The 19,459-nt window shown below is 55.6% G+C and overlaps 8 protein-coding genes across 8 annotated transcripts; 4 read left to right on the top strand and 4 right to left on the bottom strand.

The window, feature by feature from the left end:
• Positions 1–358: 358 nt before the first annotated feature.
• On the top strand, positions 359–4,656 carry MONBRDRAFT_33995 (uncharacterized protein; the record flags this gene model as incomplete). The annotated part of the gene is made up of 8 exons (XM_001749188.1): positions 359–578; positions 742–1,454; positions 1,544–1,871; positions 2,006–2,114; positions 2,184–2,231; positions 2,344–2,466; positions 2,588–2,704; positions 2,833–4,656. The coding sequence occupies 8 exons, from the start codon at positions 359–361 to the stop codon at positions 4,493–4,495; spliced, it is 3,321 nt and encodes a 1,106-aa protein (XP_001749240.1). The 3' UTR covers positions 4,496–4,656.
• A 175-nt stretch (positions 4,657–4,831) lies between these two features.
• Positions 4,832–6,717, bottom strand: MONBRDRAFT_33994 (uncharacterized protein; the record flags this gene model as incomplete). Its single annotated transcript, XM_001749110.1, has 8 exons — positions 6,550–6,717; positions 6,270–6,339; positions 5,896–5,987; positions 5,710–5,821; positions 5,392–5,588; positions 5,228–5,291; positions 5,091–5,188; positions 4,832–4,994 (listed from the first exon to the last, which is right to left on the bottom strand). Exons 1-8 carry the CDS (start codon positions 6,684–6,686, stop codon positions 4,832–4,834), a joined length of 933 nt encoding a protein of 310 aa, XP_001749162.1. The 5' UTR covers positions 6,687–6,717.
• An 810-nt stretch (positions 6,718–7,527) lies between these two features.
• MONBRDRAFT_28723 (uncharacterized protein) lies at positions 7,528–8,926 on the top strand (the record flags this gene model as incomplete). The annotated part of the gene is made up of 5 exons (XM_001749187.1): positions 7,528–7,663; positions 7,746–7,894; positions 8,009–8,391; positions 8,508–8,661; positions 8,747–8,926. The coding sequence occupies 5 exons, from the start codon at positions 7,528–7,530 to the stop codon at positions 8,924–8,926; spliced, it is 1,002 nt and encodes a 333-aa protein (XP_001749239.1).
• A 926-nt stretch (positions 8,927–9,852) lies between these two features.
• MONBRDRAFT_11357 (uncharacterized protein) lies at positions 9,853–10,164 on the bottom strand (the record flags this gene model as incomplete). The annotated part of the gene is made up of 1 exon (XM_001749109.1): positions 9,853–10,164. One exon carries the CDS (start codon positions 10,162–10,164, stop codon positions 9,853–9,855), a length of 312 nt encoding a protein of 103 aa, XP_001749161.1.
• Positions 10,165–10,660: 496 nt separating this feature from the next.
• On the top strand, positions 10,661–11,050 carry MONBRDRAFT_11356 (uncharacterized protein; the record flags this gene model as incomplete). The annotated part of the gene is made up of 1 exon (XM_001749186.1): positions 10,661–11,050. One exon carries the CDS (start codon positions 10,661–10,663, stop codon positions 11,048–11,050), a length of 390 nt encoding a protein of 129 aa, XP_001749238.1.
• A 472-nt stretch (positions 11,051–11,522) lies between these two features.
• On the bottom strand, positions 11,523–16,998 carry MONBRDRAFT_28720 (uncharacterized protein; the record flags this gene model as incomplete). Its single annotated transcript, XM_001749108.1, has 8 exons — positions 11,523–11,793; positions 11,870–12,132; positions 12,232–12,295; positions 12,401–12,478; positions 12,562–13,805; positions 13,943–14,269; positions 14,892–16,736; positions 16,826–16,998. Coding segments are annotated over 8 exons (4,263 nt in total), but the record flags the coding sequence as incomplete, so codon positions are not given.
• Positions 16,999–17,540: 542 nt separating this feature from the next.
• MONBRDRAFT_28719 (uncharacterized protein) lies at positions 17,541–17,951 on the bottom strand (the record flags this gene model as incomplete). Its single annotated transcript, XM_001749107.1, has 1 exon — positions 17,541–17,951. One exon carries the CDS (start codon positions 17,949–17,951, stop codon positions 17,541–17,543), a length of 411 nt encoding a protein of 136 aa, XP_001749159.1.
• Positions 17,952–18,381: 430 nt separating this feature from the next.
• Positions 18,382–19,393, top strand: MONBRDRAFT_38595 (uncharacterized protein). Its single transcript, XM_001749185.1, has one exon. It carries the CDS (start codon positions 18,413–18,415, stop codon positions 18,773–18,775), a length of 363 nt encoding a protein of 120 aa, XP_001749237.1. The 5' UTR covers positions 18,382–18,412; the 3' UTR covers positions 18,776–19,393.
• Positions 19,394–19,459: the final 66 nt, after the last annotated feature.

Genomic DNA, 19,459 nt, shown 5'->3' with positions numbered 1-19,459 from the left:
AGAGAGAGAGAGAGAGAGAGAGAGAGAGAGAGAGAGAGAGAGAGAGAGAGAGAGAGAGAGAGAGAGAGAGATGAGATATGAATTGGTTTGGTCGGTTTGAGAAAGAGAGAAATAAAGAGAGAGAGCGTGTGTGTGTGTATGTGTGTGTGTGGGGTTGCATTTGGTGCAAGTATCAGATTGAGCGGCGCCAAGAGAGCGGGCACCGTGTCGACTTGGTCGAGTCGCTCGCAGTGTTGGTCGATTTACACCGCTGCGTATCAATCCTGTTGTGCTTGGTTGTGAACCAAGTGACCCAGTTGTGGGCGACCGTGAAGCCACGGTCTGTGGCTTGCGTTGCATTGGTCAACGCAAGGGCGCCATGGGGTGGGGCGCTCCGGCCGCAGGAACGCCGACCCACCGGCTCCTGCGCTTGTTGGGCTTTATCTTGGCCTTTGCGCTTGGCACAGAAGGCACGGATTGTTATCGCCAGGTGCAAGGTACATGCACGGTGACTTGCGGTGAGGACGTGGTCGGCTTGCGGGATGTTACCTACGAGTACACCAACACGTCAGAAGCTTGTTTGGCTGTGCAAATGCCCGGTGCGTACACAGTTCTCAGGCTCGTCAAGGACGCTCACCCACTTTGCTCGTTCGACTTGCCATTTGATTCTGATGCCGTGCCTCTGAAAGCGCGTGCTTTGCTGCTTTGGCTGGCTGCTGTCTCATGTGCCACGTCTCTGCTTGTCGCATGGCGCGTAAATAGAACCCACCATCACCTCCTGCCTAGCCGTCTCGGCTTGCAATTATTGCCAGGACATCAACATGACCTTTGCTCGCCCCTTGGGCAAGCGCACGGGTACCATCAGCACTGTTCTCCTTACCTACAGCTCCACACGAACATGGCGCAGTGCCAACGGCATTCAACTTGCTTACTCTAGCAATCTCGGTGGTTGGGTGCTTACTGATGGCACTTACGCGGTCGCGGGCATCGGATCCTCGCCCTCTCTCTTGCCCTTTTTCACCGTGTCCCAAACTACATGGACGGCCGGTGACAGGTCGGGCAGTGTCAGCATTACCAGCTTTTGTAGCAGTTGTGGGTCCAATCATTACCTGCTACCGGACGGCCTGTCCTGCAACAGATACCGTGAACCCTGCATGGATGGCGAGAGTCTTCTGGCAGCCGGCACGCCTACCAGTGATCGCGTTTGCGAGACACTGGTTCAGGAAAATTGCTCACGGCCCTTGCTCTCGGACAGCAGCTACTGCATTCAGTGTCCCCCCGGTCTTCTCCTTGTCGATGGCGTGTGCAGCAACACTTGCCCAGATGAGCTACCCATTCTAGATACTTACACTCAGACCTGCCGACTTTGTCGGGCAGGCCATTTCGGGGCAAGCTGTGTGGCCTGCAGTAACGATGACTGCCTTTATTGTGACCCCTCCAACTCTACCATCTGCACACAGTGCTACTACGACGATGTATGTCCACATGCGTTGGGCCTCGAATAAACTCTGGTCCACCCATCCATCCTGCATCTCACTTGGGCTTTGTACCCCCGGTCGTCCAGGCACTGTCCAATGGCCAATGCGAACTGAATGCCAATACTTATAATGCTCCATTTTATGGCTCGGATGTCAATGGTCCTCTCATTATGGCAGCCATTGTCGAGGCTCTGTCCTCGTCCAGCAATCTGGCGATTCGTGCTCGTAGCTACACGGACATCACAGACGGTGTAGTAGCCGAGCTTACCATGTGTGATCGCACCACCTTTAAGTGCTATTCAGACGCCGAGGTTGAGGCCGTTTTGACAAGTGATAATGTCACTGCCGTCTTGGATGCTCTCAACGTAACCATGGTTCAACCCACCACAACAACGGCCGCTCCCAACTCATCGGGTACGCTGTGAGAATCAGGCCTTGACAAGGCGCAGTCTTCATTGCCTGTTCCTGTCTGCCCCTGCAAAGGCTCTTGTTGAGATGCGCTGGTTTTACTCTGCGACGCGTCGTGACTGCTTGCCTGTTGCCATTAGATCTGGCTTCGTGGTTGCGTCGAAATCGCACCATCATCATCATCGTTTGCATCGTTCTCTTTATCATCATCCTTGCCATTGTTCTTTACCTCATCTGCCGGAATCAAGGGTGCGTTGGTTCAATTCGATCGTTGCGTCTTTTGCCGTTCAAACTCACACTTTATTGCGCGGGTTTCAGGAATGGTCCGAAGGAAACCAAACTCAACTTTGACCTCCGCCGCAAAAAGTATGTGCGGTTGAAATTATCAATTTGCAAAAAGCCTTGAGCTGGGCGCGCGTGTTTCGACGTTGGCGTTACCTTGTTCGGTGCTGACAACCGATTTAACTTTTGAGCACAGGTCAAGCAATAGCTTGGAGATTGTTCGCACGGGTGGCTACAGCGATGATTTCCTGGAGCGCAACTATGCTGCTTTGGCCTGGTACCAGCAGAATGAATTTTTCCGTGCTTCCGGCGTTGACATGTATGTCAAGCCAGCTGTGCTGCACAGACCGTTTGCTCGCCCCCGTCCAAGGAGACGCACGCATGAATGGGAGCTCAAAAGTCTCTGAAATGACTCTCACATGGGGGTGCTCTGAGTGTAGGGATGGTAACGCTCAGCCTTGGATGATGGGTATCGTGTCGGCTCGACGCGTCGAGTTTCTTCTTGGCAATCAAACAGACGGTGCTTTCTGCGTTCGTGTTAGCGCCCACAACCTCTGGTAAGGCTTCCCCATATGTGACATGCTCGTTTTAGTGCACATTGCCGTTCAACTCGAGGCGTGGCCGTGGTTTTTTTTTGGCCTCTCGAACCAATGCTCACGCGCGATCATGCAAAACCCTGTATCAGCTTGGTGCTCAATGTGTCCTGGAACGGGAGCGTCTGGCACTTCCCCATTGAGATGGACGACGAACTGGACGAGATGGAGCATGGCTATCGCATCTACGAAGTGGGCACCGACTTTTTCTTCCCCACTCTTGAGAGCATGATTGATTATCACATGCAAGAGCCACTTCTGAACAACGTGCTACTGACGTATGCCGTGTGTGACGGTGGTATGTCGTTTTGGAAGCTGATCGACTACGTGCGTGAGCTTGATGCCTCTGACACAGAATCACAGGGGCCATACTACCCAGATGGCCGAACGCGGCGATCAACGGTCTTCTCCATTGGCCGCTCGTCCGTTGGCTCTTTTGTCATGCACAACTCGGACGGCGCACCCACCACGGTGCATGCCCGGGGTTCAGCAACGTACCATCGACCAGACTATCCTTCCCCGCGGCGGTCCTCCGCCATGCAAGGCTTCCGGCAGGACTCTCAGGGGTCCTTTGGGCGACGTCATACCAACGCTTCAATCCGTTCACTGACTCATACCATCTACGAGTCGGCGGAGGAGAATGGGGCCAGCCCATCGTCGACGGGCACATCCGTGGTTCTTATTCCAGAGAGTCGACTGGTGGAGCAGGACTCCACGGGCTCCCATGCCTCATCAGCTTATTCCGAGGCCATGGATATGGAGCCCCATGAGGGAACAGCACGTTCAGCCATGCCACAGGATCCTAATTCCCTGACACTGATTGCGCGCACTTCACCCCGTGGGGCGGACGCCGCAGCGCACGAGGAGGCAGAGAGTGATCTCGGGGCCGAGCCTGAAACTGAGGGAGAGGGGTGCAAACCGCGCAAAACACCTTCTTCTAGTTCGCGGCCACGGGCGACGCGACGTCTTTCCATTGGCCAGCGCACGACCGCTCGCAGCTCGAAGTCCAACAGCTTGCACTCTCCAAGCGAATCGCTGACCTCGCTTGACATGACGGATGACCATGCCATGCCCACACGCCCGGGGCGCGTCAAATCACAGTCGTCAAGCCAGAAGGTCACTCCCCCGTCGCGGAGCAGCGTCCACCATCGGGCTGCAGCAGAAACCACACCCCTGCAGGTGCCCTTTGCCATGACACCGAATTCTACTCCGACCCAGCCAGAGCCGGTCCAGCCCGAGGCTCAGCAACAGTCTCAGCTGATGCCACCCATGACGGAGCTGGGCATGGAATCAGACAACGTGTACACCCCTGAGCCGCACTGGGAGTCTGTGGGTGGTGGTGTTGATGCACAGGGGGCAGATGAAGACTTCACGTGGGATACCATGTTGGGAACGGAGGAGAACCGAGCGTACAACCAGCCACGTTCGATCCACGGGCCAAGCAACCAGTCCAACTCGTGGCATGCAACACCCAGTGGCTCAACGCAACAGCTCAATCTGCCGGCCGCCAATGCGGACGGCCCCATGATTTTGAGCTTTGGTGGAGGCGGTGACGACTCAGATGCGTCAACCCAAAGTGATGCCACGTTGCACAACTTTCAGACCGCTCGCGGCCACACACCAAGCTTGAGGGATGCACCAGCCACAGAATCGGAGTCGGACACGAGTTCAGAGGCCCATGACGGCGATGGGGCTATTCGCGTGGTGGATGATCGACACGTGCGGGTTCCACATGTCTCCAACAGCGAAATCTAGCGCGTCGAACGTTGCGTCATGCCAGTGGACGCCCGTCCGTGGGCGGCGTGTGGATGTGGCTGTCCTTATCATTTAATGGTTGTTTCTTTTTATTCTACATTGCTCTTGTGTGGTGTTGTGAGTCTGCTGCCATTGCTATGAATTGAGAGCAGATGATGCTGCTCCCGTGACAGCGAGCGAACTGGTTTGCGCGTTGGAATAGGGAATGAGAGGGGTGCACGCATTGGAGTGCGATTAGTAAACGGAAAAATGGAAATATTTCACTCAAGCAAGCGGTTCTCCATTTCCTTGTGTTGACCGTGCTAACAAGCACATTGGGAGTACATCAAGCCTCACTCAGGCTGTTGCTGGTTCTGGTGTGGGCGACAGGGTCGGCGGGGCAGAGCTTTCGGCTGAGGCCGCCGAGTCCGGAGCATTATTGGGCGCTTGGCGCTTTTGTTGTGCTTGTTGCACGACAACGGACTGCAGGCGTTGATCCAGATCTCGCAAAGCCTTGGCTCTGGCGCAAAGCAGCAAAATAGGTTGGGGCAAGGTGGTCAGGGCTGCTCAGGCAATGAATACAAACGGGTCAGCAAGAGAAGGGCCAACTACTGACTGTCGGCGGTTTGACTCGGAATTGCGCAGGTCAGGCATGTTGAGATGCAGCTGTGAAGTCTTGCTCAGGTCGAAAGCCCGACCGTTTTTCGGGCACAGCTGCAAGAGCACACATATGGCATAAATGCGATGACTTACAAGCCTGACCACACTCCTACAGCGATTTCGGAGGGCATCCCGGATGTGAATCAGTGAAGCAATGCTGTTGGGTGAAAAGGAGGGGCAAAGAAAACGACAAAAAGAAACGGCAAGAAGACAGATGCGAGGCGAAAGTCAAGAGGGCCATGTCGGTCGAGCCGTACTGGGTGCCAGTGGGAAAAAACTCTTCAAACGCAAAAGCATCGGATGGATCGCCCCGCAGGTGGTCACGATATTGATAGTGTCTGAGAAAGATGTAGGCTGCCAGAAACCCAAAGACTGCCATCAGGACAGGGGCCATGGAGATGACATGCATCAGGCGCAAAACGGTGAGCACCAGAATCAAGAGCAAGGGCCCGTCCTACACGATCATGAGAGTGGGGTCCACCAGTATGAGGCAAAGCGAGGCGAGAAGGCGGGGGCATATTCAAAGAGTGAACACCAAGACAGGTGGGAGAAACTTGGTGCTCTTCAAATCCGACCTTGCTTTCCAGACGCAGGGGTCCAAGAACTAGACTGTGCTGTGGATAGGCTTGCTTGTACGCCACCATAAAGCCCGCGACACAGCCCGTAAAGCCGGAAAACTGCCAGAAGCTGGCGTGATGCAGGTGTTGAGTAAGAGATGAACAAAGAGGGCGGCAAAGGAGAGTGCATCTGGCGGTACGTACAGCATGCCAATGTCCCCTGTCACGGCGAATAGAAAGATAAAGGCGGCTGTGGTGGCCAGGACCGTGGCCACGTTGACAATGGCGATGAATTCCTGAGCAACGCGCGCATGCGTGACAAAGGTCAAAAACAGAGGCATTGGCAAGGCGGGGCTAGTTGCACAGGAAAAAGCAAGTCTGTTGAGCGTTAGGTTTGAATGCAAAAGCAGGCTTACAAAAAACTTTAAAGGCTGCCACAAATCTTCCAGAAGACTAGCAGCCGCCAAGAGCGCGGATACGCTGAGCAGGAGCTATGGTATGGGCAGAGGGTGGGGTTACGCTGACGTGAGCGCTGCTGTGATGTAGCGCTGTCCGGATCAAGGCGCGCAGGAGCATACCCCGAAGATGGATCCTTCAATATAGGCTCCAGTGATGATGACCCAGATGTGGACGAGCGGAGGCGCAACCCTGTTCAGGGCCAAACGGGCATGCGAGGCTGGATGAGAGATCTGACGGGTGACAGGTCGACTGTTGTAGCCAAAAAGATGGGTGACGGAGCATGCCCTGTTATTCCGCTCCCTGCCCTAGGGTCTATGCCCGCAGAGGCTGAAAGCAGCAGGGGGGGGGGCAACGCGCGAGAAGGATGTGTGCCAACCAGGCGCCAGGTAACAGACGTACTCGGCTGGGGTGACGGCGAGGTAGCGGTAGACGCCAGGTATAAACGTCAAAACGTAGAGCAGGACCATAACACCAGCCAAGGCTCGCGTGTAAAGCGATACCTTTTGCAAGGCGGCCATCATGCGGGGCACGTCCATGATTGCCTGCCACCGCCGCCGCCGCACACACCGCCGTTTGGGTGTCGTCACGTAAAATGTAGAAAAAAGATTTTTTTTTTTTTGGTGATGATCGACTCTTCAAAGTTAAAAATTGTGAATTAGAGGAGAGAAAGAGAGGTATAATATGTAAAATACTTCGACTTGAAGATCCTTACAAGATGACGTTGTGTGTAAGTAAAATACTTTATATCATACCATGAATCAAACAAGTAAAATACTTTAGCGTTGAATGTTTGGTCGTCGTTTGCAATGGTGGTGTTTTGTTTGGTCGTTGGTGACATCACGGGTGTGGCCCCTCACTGCAGCCACTCGACCAAAACCGGCACACAGGTGTGACCATCCCTTTCTTTTGTCTTTTTCTCCCCGTGAATCTCTCTCTTTGAATCTCTCTCTCTTTGAATCTCTCTCTGTGTGGCGCTCCTCCTTCTCGCTCTCGCTCTCGCTCGCTCTCTCGCTCTCTCGCTCTCTCGCTCTCTCGCATTCCTCTGCACGCATCGTTTTCCGGCACGCCCCATCCCTCTTGGCTTGCTGGCTCTTGCTCCCGTTTCGGTGAGTGGCGTGTGTGGGTGGGACTGGGACCTCTCTGCCGTGCGTCGTGCTCTGGGGACCCTTCCTTTTTAACATTTCCCCTCCTCTCCTCTGCTTTTGGCGGTCTTCGTGATCCAATCCACCGCCATTGCTGCCATCGCCAGAGCACTCGTCGCGTTGTCGCTTGCGCTCCTGCTTGACCTTTTGTTGCCCTCTCTCGCCCCGCTTCCCAAGTCTCGGGCTGTGACCGGGCGCAGCAAAACGTCCGTAGTCTTCCCAGTCAACCGTGATCATGGCTGGCACACGTCCCACACGTCAAAACAACACGCTCATTGCCCACCCGGAGCTGGGCCGCAGTTTGCCGCCTGAAGATCCCTCCATCGTCGATCGGCGCCACGGCATGACCTCCAACTACATTGCTCAGCAGCGTACGTCGCCCAAGTCCCACTCGGTGTTATCTGTCTGTGTGCTCGCGCGTCGCCACCTGACCTCGACCGCTCGATGCTGCAGACTCCAATCGGGAGGCGTTGCGTGAAGCGCGCCGTCAACCTCTACAGTTCAAGGCTAGCGTCCCCATGGCCAACCGGGATGCACCTGATTCAGCCTTGGGCACGCGCCCGCTTCGTGGCACCCTGCGCACCAACCCCTTGATCGCCAAGGTGTGTGTCCAAACCGTGCTCATGTGTGCGTGTGTGTCGCGCGTTTCGTCCATCATTTCGGTGCCAGCAAACCAACAATTCCCGCTCGTTGCTCTCGCATCTTGTCACTCCCAGGCACCCTTGGGGAGCTCCGCGCGAGCTGGGGTCAATGCGCGCGCACAAAGCATGACGCATGGTCGGATCAACGTCAAGACGGACAGCGTTGCCAATGCCATGGCTTGGTCGCGGGCCCAGCCCGAAGCTGTTTCAGCTTTGACCACTCCGGCCTCCACCACACACTCGGCCTCCTCCAACGGCTCAACTGGCCGTGGTCTCGACTACGTGGCCATGAACAAACTGGCGCTGCGCCACGGGCTCACCAGTGCCAAGGACCAGTTGGCGCTGCGCCAGTCCCATCGGCTTGAGCGCAAGTCGTCCACCAACAACACCACCCCTGGCCGCCGTCTGCGCGGTCCCACCGTGCAAGACGCGTCCCAGCCCGCCGGCGCCACCAATCGGTGTGTGCTTTGCTGTGTGCCTTTTTATCCTTCTTCCCCCCTCCTTCACCTCCATGTATTCTAGCAGTGCCTCGACTTTCTTCCTGATGTCTTGTTTGGCTGGGCTTGTTGTACAGGTTTGATGGCAGCGTCGGAGAGTTGATGAGCTTTGAGCCCCAGCGCCAGTATTTGCTGCAGCGGCAAGCAAGCGAGGCTCAGCACCGACAAGAGGTGCGCGAGTCTCGCCGCGTGGGCATTCCCACCACCAAAACCGTTCTTTTGCGACAAAAGGTACGCGGGGGATCATCTTGCTTCGGGCCACCATTTTGAGTGTTGATGCGCAATCTGGCTTACGAGGGTGACTGGCTCGATGTAGATGCGGTCACCACCACCCTCGGCACCGTGGAAGATGAGCCGCTTTGAGAAAAATGCGCAGCCAGCCATCTCTTCGTTCCGCTCGCCCCGTGCGCGGCAACAGGCCTTGGAGCGCCATCAGTTTGAGAGCGTGGATCGGATGGGCACGTTGGGCCAAGGCTTGCATGCTGCAACCCTTTAGATCGGATCGGTTGTCCCTGTATTGTTTTTTCCTGTCTAGCCCACCTCGGGGGTTGTGTCGATATTCATGTTCAAGGGACCGCCCTTGAAGTTTTAGCTCTTTTTTTTTTTTTTTTTCGCTCTGCAATACACCCGAATACTTAATCATATCCTCGCGTTTTGTTTTTTTTCTGGTCCGAGCAATGGTTGCTGCCCCCTTTGTTCCCAAACGCTACCAATATCACACGGCTGCAGCAGGCAGCCAGGAAGAGGAGTTCAAAAACCTGCTCGCCCGTGAGTCTACGTGTTTGACAGAGACGCAAACAAAGATGTAACTGTGCTACGTGTTTGGGGTGTGTCAGGATTATAGAGGATTCCTCCAACTCGAGGTGTGGTGCGGGCGCAAGTCGCACTCAACACGACTGCCAAACCACAGCACCACAGCGAGCGGACTATGGCCGGTGCATTCCCTGCCTTGGTTTGTTGTGGGGATCAAAAACAAAAGTCTGCATGTTTGATCCAGCGTGCTTGACCCACGACTCCACACTGCGTCATCTGCACGCGTGAAGAGCAGCAGCTAGCTCGCATGCATCAGAATGGGGGTAGATCCGTTTCAACCACCCCGCCCCATCACTCACCACACACACGCTATCAAGAGTTTACCCCATCCCTCGGGACGCTCACATGCGCTTACCCCACATTCGTCCAAACCATTCCAATAGTTTGTGTGTGTTTCTGTTCGTTTTGAGATAATATGGATCTACCCATCACTCTCTCCCTAAACAACTGCATGTACTTTACGTCATTACGGAATCAAGAGCTTCGAGCCCACAACTGTGGCACGAGATGATGTTGGGAGTTTGTGGTGTTTAGAAACACCTGTTTTGTTTTGTGTTCAAGGGGTATATAAAAATAAGGAGAGAGTTGATAAAGAGCGTTTCAACGGATTTAACCGCCGAAGCCGTAGAGGGTGCGGCCCTGGCGCTTGAGGGCGTACACGACATCGAGGGCGGTGACCGTCTTGCGCTTGGCGTGCTCAGTGTACGTCACGGCATCGCGGATGACGTTCTCAAGGAAGACCTTGAGGACACCACGGGTCTCCTCGTAGATGAGGCCCGAGATACGCTTGACACCACCACGGCGAGCCAGACGGCGGATAGCGGGCTTGGTGACACCCTGGATGTTGTCGCGCAAAATCTTGCGGTGACGCTTAGCGCCACCCTTTCCGAGGCCCTTGCCGCCCTTGCCACGTCCAGACATGATTGCAGTTGTTGTTCTGAAGGAAGATCCAGAAGAAAATGCCTCTTCCCGGCCGAGCTCATCCACTTGTAGCCGACCACCCAAGTGGGCGAACTACACTCACGGTGGCGCTGGGACTTTTCCCCTCTTCAATGCTCTAGGGAATTTCAGGGGACTTTTCTTTGAAGTCCAGTAAGTGTGTGTGTAAGTGAGCCAGTAAGCTACAAGTGTGTAAGTGTATCAGTTTCTTCATGTCGTTCGTTGGTGAAAAAGTCCCCTAGACTTCTAAGTAATGCCCAAATCATGCAAAAGTCCCAGTTGAAACCGTTAACGGTTTGGAAAAACAACATGAGAGCTTTGTGACGGGCAGTGTGCAAAGGGGGAGACGGAGGAGACTGGCCAAGGGGCTAAGGGTGATGCCTTGCACGGGCTGGGACACTTGTGCGATGGTCAGTCCGGGCAGTGGCATTTTTCTTTTTGGTTTCATCCTCAAGAACAACCAACAACCAACTTCATCATGTCGTCCAAGACTGGCAAGGCTGGCAAGGCTGCCGGAGGCAAGGCCAAGTCGCGCTCTTCTCGCGCCGGCCTTCAGTTCCCTGTTGGCCGTATCCACCGTCACCTGAAGAACGGTAACTACGCCCAGCGCATTGGTGCCGGTGCTCCCGTCTACCTCGCGGCCGTCATGGAGTACCTCGCCGCTGAGATTCTTGAGTTGGCCGGTAACGCCGCCAAGGACAACAAGAAGACCCGTATCAGCCCCCGCCACATCCAGCTGGCCGTCCGCAACGACGAGGAGCTCAACAAGCTGCTCTCCGGCGTCACCATTGCCCAGGGTGGTGTGCTCCCCAACATCCACAACATCCTGCTCCCCAAGAAGAGCTCCTCCGCCTCCAAGTCGGAGTAAGCTCCTTCACCAGACGCCAATCGTCTCTCTTTATTCACCACGACCTTGTAGTGGTCACTGGCAGTTGCACCTGCAACGGTCTTGATCGTCTCAAAGTCCCTTTCTCTCTTAACACAAAACCGGTGTTTCTAAACACCACAAATCTTCCGATCATCTGAGTGACTGTTATTGTTAAATAAAAGTAATCAAGAAGTGTTGGCCTTGTGGTGTCAAGTCGAGTAATGCAGTTCAAAGCGAGGCAGAAATCAAAAAAAAAAGTCGCAAGCAAAACAAGCCATGCGCAACGCCCAACGTCAAGCAAAGCTAGACTTCATGCATACGATCCTATGGTCAATTTACTGTTAGCACACGAGACAAAACTCCTCGCAAGGCGAAACAAGCCTCGTCCTGACACAGAAAGAAGACAATCAATGTCATGTAAAGCAACTTGTAAGTGGGTGCTGCAACACTTCCAAACAAGGGCGTTGACGTGCTAGTTGACAATCAGCCCGTAATGGCGTGCCATCCAATAGGGCATGAGCCAAGCGCCCGGATCACCCTCGGATAGGCCCGAGCCGCCATCCAAGTCATGAGGGTTGCCGTTCCATCGCAGCTGCGGTCGCTCATATGCGGGCAGGATGCGTCGCTCATCGTCGTCGCCCACCTGCCCATTGCGTTCTGCCTCGGGGTCGATGTAGATGTCGCGTCGCATCGTGTTGTTGACCGGGAAATCAATCAGCTCCAATGGCCACGTCCGCAGATTCCTGGCAGATACCAAGCCGAGTCAGATGTGGGATCGAGCATCAGCACACAAATACAGCAGGGAACAAGAGGTCGTACCAGACAATGCTGTCAATATCAGCCTGTGTCGTCAGGTTGCCGTCCACTGCCGTATAAATGGCATTCCATGGAGCGCTGCGATAGGCACGCACAAACTGCCAGGTGCGCGTCAAACTCGGGCCCAACGCGGCCGCCAGCTGTGGCTGTGCGGTCATGTTCAAGCCCAAGGCCATGACCATGTACGGCAAAAATGTCAGCTCGTCGTCCGAATAGTTGTCTGAAGCTGGCGCCTCAATCTTGAGATTCAGCATGTTTTTATCAAACTACAAGAGGCAGATGGCGGTTAACCAACAACGTTACGTTCATCAGTCAACAACGGCAACAACAACCTCGCGTCCATGCCAGGTGCATGCGCTACTTACGCGATTTGCTTCGGTGGTCAGAGTTTTGATTGCCTTGACAAACTTGACGTGTTCCTGCTCGCTCCTGTGATGGCACACATACGCACAGCAAGCGTCAAAGGCACACCGCTGTACTCATCAATAGAGACTTTCGACTTTGACTCCGTGCCCCGCTGTTGCGTTAGCTTACCTGGCGAGGCCAGCTGCAGCTGACAGGTAGGCGAGGATCTGCAGGCTGTTCACACCATGCTCGTTGGTCCATAGAATGCTGACGGTGGCAGCAGCACGAATCCAGGGCGTGAGCGCGCTGCTCCTCGGCAAGGTCCATCCCACAAAGAGCGTGGCACATACCTGTCATCGATCTCAGCTGGGTTCCAAACACCCCAGCGCGTGTGCTTGCCAGTCACGTCAATGAGGTAGAAATCGTTGTCGACAATGTAATTCATGATATCAAGTAGGTACTGACGCGAAATGTTGCGACGCGGGCTGTCGGGCAGCAATGCTGCCGCCGTGGCATGGCCAAACATGTGGCCCACCACCTCGTCCGAGGATGCATCACCTTTGAAATGCCAGCCCTGGAGGCCGGGGGCAGAGCTGTTGTGCCAGTCATTGTCGGTGGCAGGAAAGCTCATGTTGGGAGCCACACATGTTCGAGCCATCAGACCGCGGACATTGGTCACGTTGACCAGGAGCTCAAGGCCACGCTGAAAAATGTCAAAGGCCTGCGCGTGCTCGTCCGAAGGTTCAACGGTCAGCGCATGGGCGTAGGCCGACACTAGCAAACTGGTCCACAGGCCGCTGTTGTCGTTGGGCCCGCCAGTGCACGATGACAGTTGGCCGTAGGCATCCATGTCACACTCTGCCACCAGTCCGTGACGATTGTGGCGGGCTAGGAGGGTCTTGCGATACCAGTCGGCCTTTTGTCGTAGCGTCCAGTTTTCCCAAGTCAGCAAGGCAAAACCGCCGGTCGTGGCCACGACAACGCGATCGGCATCCAACGCCACCACGTGCGTCACGTTGGAGGAGTGGGGCAAGAAGCGATCGCCGTGGAAAAAGCGCCAGTCCGGATCATCCTGTCCCCGGCTATAGCGCAGGAGCGCCCGGGGCGTGCCGATCCACATGGCCTCGGTCCCCGGCTCCATCACAACCTGGCTGGCATTATTCATGGGCATGCCTTGCTGATAATCAAGGCGCCCAATGCCGCCGTTCGGTGCTCGGGTGTTGAGGCTCACTTGGTTGGTGGTAAACAGCGTGCCGGCTTGGTCACACGTCATGTCGCGTGCGGGCCCCCCGTATGCACCGCCGGCTCCAGCGTCGAGGAGCGTGACCCATTCCCAGTCGAGAACGTGGCCGGTCTGGTTGATCTGTAGGACCTTGGTTTCAGTGCCCACAAAGTAGTGTTCGCCACAGGCCGTGGTTGAAAGCACCAGGTCCTCGGTCAGGCGCAGTAAGGTCAGGTCAGTCGCATTGCTGGACAAGTGCCACAGACCTATATCAGTGCCAATTAGAGCGGCGGCACCGCTGTCAAGCATCTTGACAGTGGTGACCAAGAGAGTCGGGATCGGGAGTGAAAACTGTTCTTCGCATGCCGTTGCCTGAAGCCACAGCATGATGTTGACAGCAGCAAGTGAGACGACACACACAAAAAAAAAAAAAAGGAAAAAGAAAAAAGACAAGACGGGATTGCCAGTGAGTTTGACAGGGGATCCCAGATTCAAGCGTGAGCACCAACCGAGCAAGACACGCGCGCAATAAAGTTGTCGCGGATGATGGTAAACGCGTCGGGCTCATGGGCAGCGGGCAAAACATGCGCGCGTGGATCCACATCCCAGGGCAGCCGCTGGGCTGAGACGTCATTGGCCGTTGTACCCAGCGTCACCACGTAGACGCCTGTCGTGCCGTTGGGCGCGTCGGCCACAGCCAGTACCTGCGTCGTGCTGTAGCGTTGGAGTGTGTGAACGCGCACGAATGGCACCTGAGCCCAGCCCTCGATCGGCTGAGTTCCAGCAAACCCCACGCGATTACTCCGCAGCTCACGATACGGCTTATCCACCACCGGCTGCCATGCCCCAACACGCCCCAGCAGAACCACTGCCGCCAACACAAGCAGCACACGGCCCACACCGATGCGGCCACTGGATCGCCTCTGATTGCTCGTCTTCATCTTGCGTGCGATTTGTCGACAAGGACGAAGGAAAAATGCGCGCATGTGTGTGTGTGTGTGTGTGTGTGTGTGTGTGTGTGTGTATGATGCCAGCAGCGCGCGATCTTGACGACAATGAATGAAGTTGCCTGTGTCTTCTTCTTCTTCTTTGCGAAGCAGCTCGTTTGCTACGCCTGTTGCACCCGCTGTGCCAAAAGCCCAGGGAGCTCTTGCCTTCCGTCGCTTTGTTGGCTCTTTCGCGAATAACGAATTGACAGCCAAAAAACAAAAAAAAAAACAAAAAAACAAAAGTGTGATGCACGTGTGGGTGACACACGGCTTTGAGTGGTGTGAGGCTTTTAGCCAGATGGGGTTGGCAGCAAGAGACCCAATTGCAAAGAGCAAGAAGAGACGGCAGCAAGCAGTTCAATTTATAAGGTACTCGGAAAGGGATGCGCGGCATCCAGGCTAGCATGCGGATGTGTGGATTGAAATACAAGGCGATCGGGAATTCTCAGCCAAAGCGGTCAGGGTCAACGTTGTCATAAGGGTTGCGGAGGTCAAGATCCTGATCCCAGCCGTACAGGTTTTCGTAGACAGAGCTGTAGGGACAGGTGGCGTTGGCCAGCTCCGAGAGCGGGGCCGTGAAATCCAAGGCGTGAAGGATGGGCAGGTTGGGATCTGATGTGTCATTGCCCCGCACCCGGGTCGGATGGGGTCGCGCACCGACGCAGGCGTAGATGAGATGTTCGTCAGTAAACTCGAGCGTGCGCACTGTATCGCTGGTGCGCACGTTCCAGAGTCGTCGCATCATACGACGGTCCGCTAGATAGGTCCAGCCCACGTGGCCCCACTCGCGGCGTGTCGAGTAGACGAGGCGCCAATCATCCATGCTGACGGCCACGGTGGCCGAGTGGCCAGCGAGCCAGGGGTGCCGATGAAGTCGACCCTCCCGCAGGTCGTAGGTGGCGACGCCGCGCTGAATGCCGACGGCAACCTCGTTGGCATTGGCTAGGTATGCCGGGGGTAGGGTATCGTAGCGATCAACCAGCGTTTCCCACGCTGCCTGGCCAGGCACCAGGCTAAGTCCCTGCAAAGCCACGGCTTGGAGCAGCCGTCCATGAACGTCGTGCAGGCGCAATGTACACTGGGATCGATCAGCAACGCTGTAGAGCAGGCGATCGTATGCGGACCGGAAGTTGCCCGCCACAATGGCCACGCCAAGATTAGGGTAAAGGTCAATGACAACAGCGCCCGAGGCTGCATCGTGAAGGGCCACGCCCTGCTCGCTGAGCACGGCCAAGGGACGATCGGGGGTTGAGCCTAGGCTAGCCACTTCATAAATGTGGTTTTGGGGATCGTTTAGTTCCCACCGCACCGACCAACCATTGTGGTTCGAGGGCATATCGAGGCCCGTATCTGGTCGCGTCGCCGACCCGCGCGGTGGTGTGGGTGTGGGCGTGGTTGTAGGCATGGGCAAGGCAGACAACTGGGCGTGCTCGTGGGCTACAACGGTGACACGATGCTCGGCTGCGGTCACCAACAGGTGGGGGCCAGCCCAGGCCAACGTGTGCCGTTGATCAGGCAGGGGGAGATGGGTCACGTGTTGCAGCTGGCTGTCGGCGAGAATGAGTTGTTGACGGTCGGTGGAGCAAGCCACGGCCTCGTTACAGCAGGCGAGCGCGATGGCTTGGGCATCCTCGGCCACGGGAAGCAGATCGCATCGCGCTTCAAGTGAGTGAGTAGACCAAACTGCCAGGGACAACTGGGCAGCGCCGACTTTGATCGTGGACACGGCACCGGCAATACAATCTGAACTGATGGCCACGGCGGCGACGGGGCGATTGGTAAAGCGAAGGTGACGGTCCATGTCGGTGTACGTGGCTAGCAGCTCGCGCCAGCGTCGTTGGCGTTCGCGTCTATACAGGGTGTAACGTCGAACCAAGTTTTTCCAGCCTTCTGCTGGAGGTGTCTCCTCTGGGTCGGAAGCCAGGCCCAGCTCGACGGCAAAGTGCACCCAGAGTTCATCAGATTCCACCATCTCACGCCATTGCCGACTCACGCGGGCACAGGTGCCGAGGTCGGGGATGGACAAGTAGCGGAAGACGAGCAAGGCTACCTCGCGGGGCAGCTGATCATCGAAGATGGCGTCTTCAATGTCATCATTCAGATCGTCGATCAGGGCGCGCAGCGTCTCGGATTGCGCCGTGGCTTGCCAGGGGCGTGGTTGTGGGGCGGGCGCAACGGCTGCAATGTCTGGACCCCGCGGTGGCGAGGTGTGACCTTTACTGCGTTTGGGTGGTAGCTCTCGCGCAGCAGCGTTTGGCGCAGCGACCGGGGCACTGGCAGTGGTGGTAAACCGGCCCGAGACACGCCGCTGCCCCTGCAACTCGGCCAGCCAAGTTTGGCGAAAGTGATCCAGGCTTTCGGCAGCCATGTCCCCGACTGTTCTCCACCACCTCCACCACCCACCTCGCCAAGCCCCGCCAGCAAACGACAATCCACGTCCACTATTCCAAATGCCGACGGCCAAACACCCGCCCCGTCCTGCGCAAAATGACCAACAGGCTCCACACACACACACACACACACACACACACACACACACACACACACACACACACACACACACACACACAGATTCACTACCAGTAGTAGTTTTTACACACACTTTTACACACACACAACGTCATTCGACGTAGCAAGCAGAAAGATGAGACAAGTGGAAAGAGAGAGGTGGGCATTTGATGCGGGAGAAGAGTATCAGCGAGCTTTTTTGAGTGCAAGGGGTATTGACAGTGAGAGTATTATCGCGAGTGCAAACCAAAGGTCATGAATGGACCCGCCCTTAGAACAGCTCCAACATCTCCACTTGGTCTCGACGCCTGTTCAACCTCGCTTTAACATTATGCCGACCCTGACGGTTTCAGATCAAGGGGGGTTTATTCACACGATGAATGGCACACTGTTAACTACTTCGACCTTGATGCTACCAGCCCTTACAGAGGGCTGAACACACACAAAGGTGTCTGGGATGATATGGGAATTGTGTGGTGTTTAAAAACACCGGGTTTATTTTTGATAGTTGGTGCAAAAGATCAAGTGGCAGTGGCACCACGGCTGCTGCTCTCAAAGAGACAGGCCTTGGTCACATGCCTTTGTCCATCGTCAAAGAGGAATGAGACGCTTAAGCGCGCTCGCCACGGATGCGGCGGGCCAGCTGAATGTCCTTGGGCATGATGGTGACACGCTTGGCGTGGATGGCGCAGAGGTTGGTGTCCTCGAAAAGGCCAACGAGGTAAGCCTCAGCGGCCTCCTGGAGGGCAGCGACAGCAGTCGACTGGAAGCGGAGATCGGTCTTGAAGTCCTGGGCAATCTCGCGAACGAGGCGCTGGAAGGGGAGCTTGCGGATCAGGAGCTCGGTCGACTTCTGGTAGCGACGGATCTCACGAAGAGCGACGGTACCGGGGCGGAAGCGATGGGGCTTCTTGACACCGCCGGTGGCGGGGGCCGACTTGCGGGCGGCCTTGGTGGCGAGCTGCTTGCGCGGGGCCTTGCCACCGGTGGACTTGCGGGCGGTCTGCTTCGTACGAGCCATGACTGAGGTTACTTCCAGAAAACAGGAAAGGAAAATGCCACTCCCACCGATCCCCGTCCCACTTGTACTCGATCAGGCCAGCACAGACAGGGGTGTGGAGGTTGGCATATTGTGCTTGGAGCTTAAACACCCCCTTCAGCTTTGCTCGGGACTTTTTCTCTACCAGAGGTCGGCAAATCGCATGATGACAACTGTGTGACCGTTACATAAACCCTTTAGAAGTTCTGGGGACTTTTTTCATGTTTTGCTGAAGGGACTTTTTTATAAGAGAGAGAGTGTGTGAGTTGTGACCGTTACAGTTGAGTGCGCTTTCTCTCTCTCTGTCTCTCTCTGTCTCTCTCTCTGTCCCCTGCAAGCTCTTGTTGCTCAGCAGCAGCACCACGACTTCAAGTGGAGGTTTGCGGCTGGGAGGTGGCATTTTATTTTTTGGGTCCAGACTCAAGAAACACAAGAACAGCACCATGCCTCCCAAGGCTTCCAAGAAGGGCGAGAAGAAGGCCGGCAAGGCCAAGGCCGTCGGCGAGAAGGGTCGCAAGAAGCGCCGCAAGGAGTCTTACTCCATCTACATCTTCAAGGTCCTGAAGCAGGTGCACTCTGATACCGGTGTCTCCTCCAAGGCCATGTCCATCCTCAACTCGTTCGTCAACGACCTCTTTGAGCGCATTGCCAACGAGTCGTCCCGTCTGGCCAAGTACAACGGCAAGTCTACCATCTCGTCCCGCGAGATCCAGACTGCCGTCCGCCTCTTGCTCCCCGGTGAGCTGGCCAAGCACGCCGTCTCTGAGGGCACCAAGGCCGTCACCAAGTACACCAGCAGCAAGTAAATTGCGCGCAGCGTGACCAACGTGACCGGCAGCTCAACCTGAGCGCCTTTTACTTTTTATTAACCTCTTTACACTACCAAAACCGGTGTTTCTAAACACCACTATCTGCTCTATCATCTTGAATCCTGTTTCACGGGCGCTGCCCTCTATAATGCCATCGACCGCAATAATAATAAAAATCACTTGCGAATGTGCCATCCACCCAATTTGAGAAAACGATCTGGCTCTTGACAACTTCATCACTTCACCTAAATCGTGCGTCGCATGATCCTCCTTTTGTTGCTGCTTTGCAGACATCACGTTCATGATTGTGCACCTGGCTTGACAAATGCCGAGTAGGTGCGGGATTGATATCATCGTGTCATGTTTGTGCTACGCGTGCAATGAAGTGAATCTGTTCAAGATCAAGCCATTCTCAGTCACGAAGCCGGCTGACTGACATGAAAGTGCGCTTTTGGAGGCTATCTGCTGAGCGACAAATTGAGCAGTCAGCTCGCGACCAGGGTGCACCAAGCCCCAAGCGCTCGACTCACTCCCGTGCTAAAAAGTGAACTATGACTCAGGAATCCTCGGGGATCACACGTGCATCTCACTTATGGAATCAATTGACATGGAAATAAATCACTGTCAGCCAACCTCACAACCCCAATCGAATGCCATGTATTCGGCAAGTGTGTGGGAATG

This window comes from Monosiga brevicollis, genomic scaffold (assembly GCF_000002865.3).
Source record: "Monosiga brevicollis MX1 MONBRscaffold_28 genomic scaffold, whole genome shotgun sequence".
In the NCBI taxonomy this organism is placed as follows: domain Eukaryota; class Choanoflagellata; order Craspedida; family Salpingoecidae; genus Monosiga; species Monosiga brevicollis.
Note: the sequence above shows the minus strand (reverse complement) of the source record. Positions and strands in the feature narration are given on the sequence as shown.

What these genes read in the sequence shown, in the direction of transcription:
- MONBRDRAFT_38595 (XM_001749185.1), top strand. Translation starts at nt 18,413, where the DNA reads ATGCCTCCCAAGGCTTCCAAGAAGGGCGAGAAGAAGGCCGGCAAGGCC.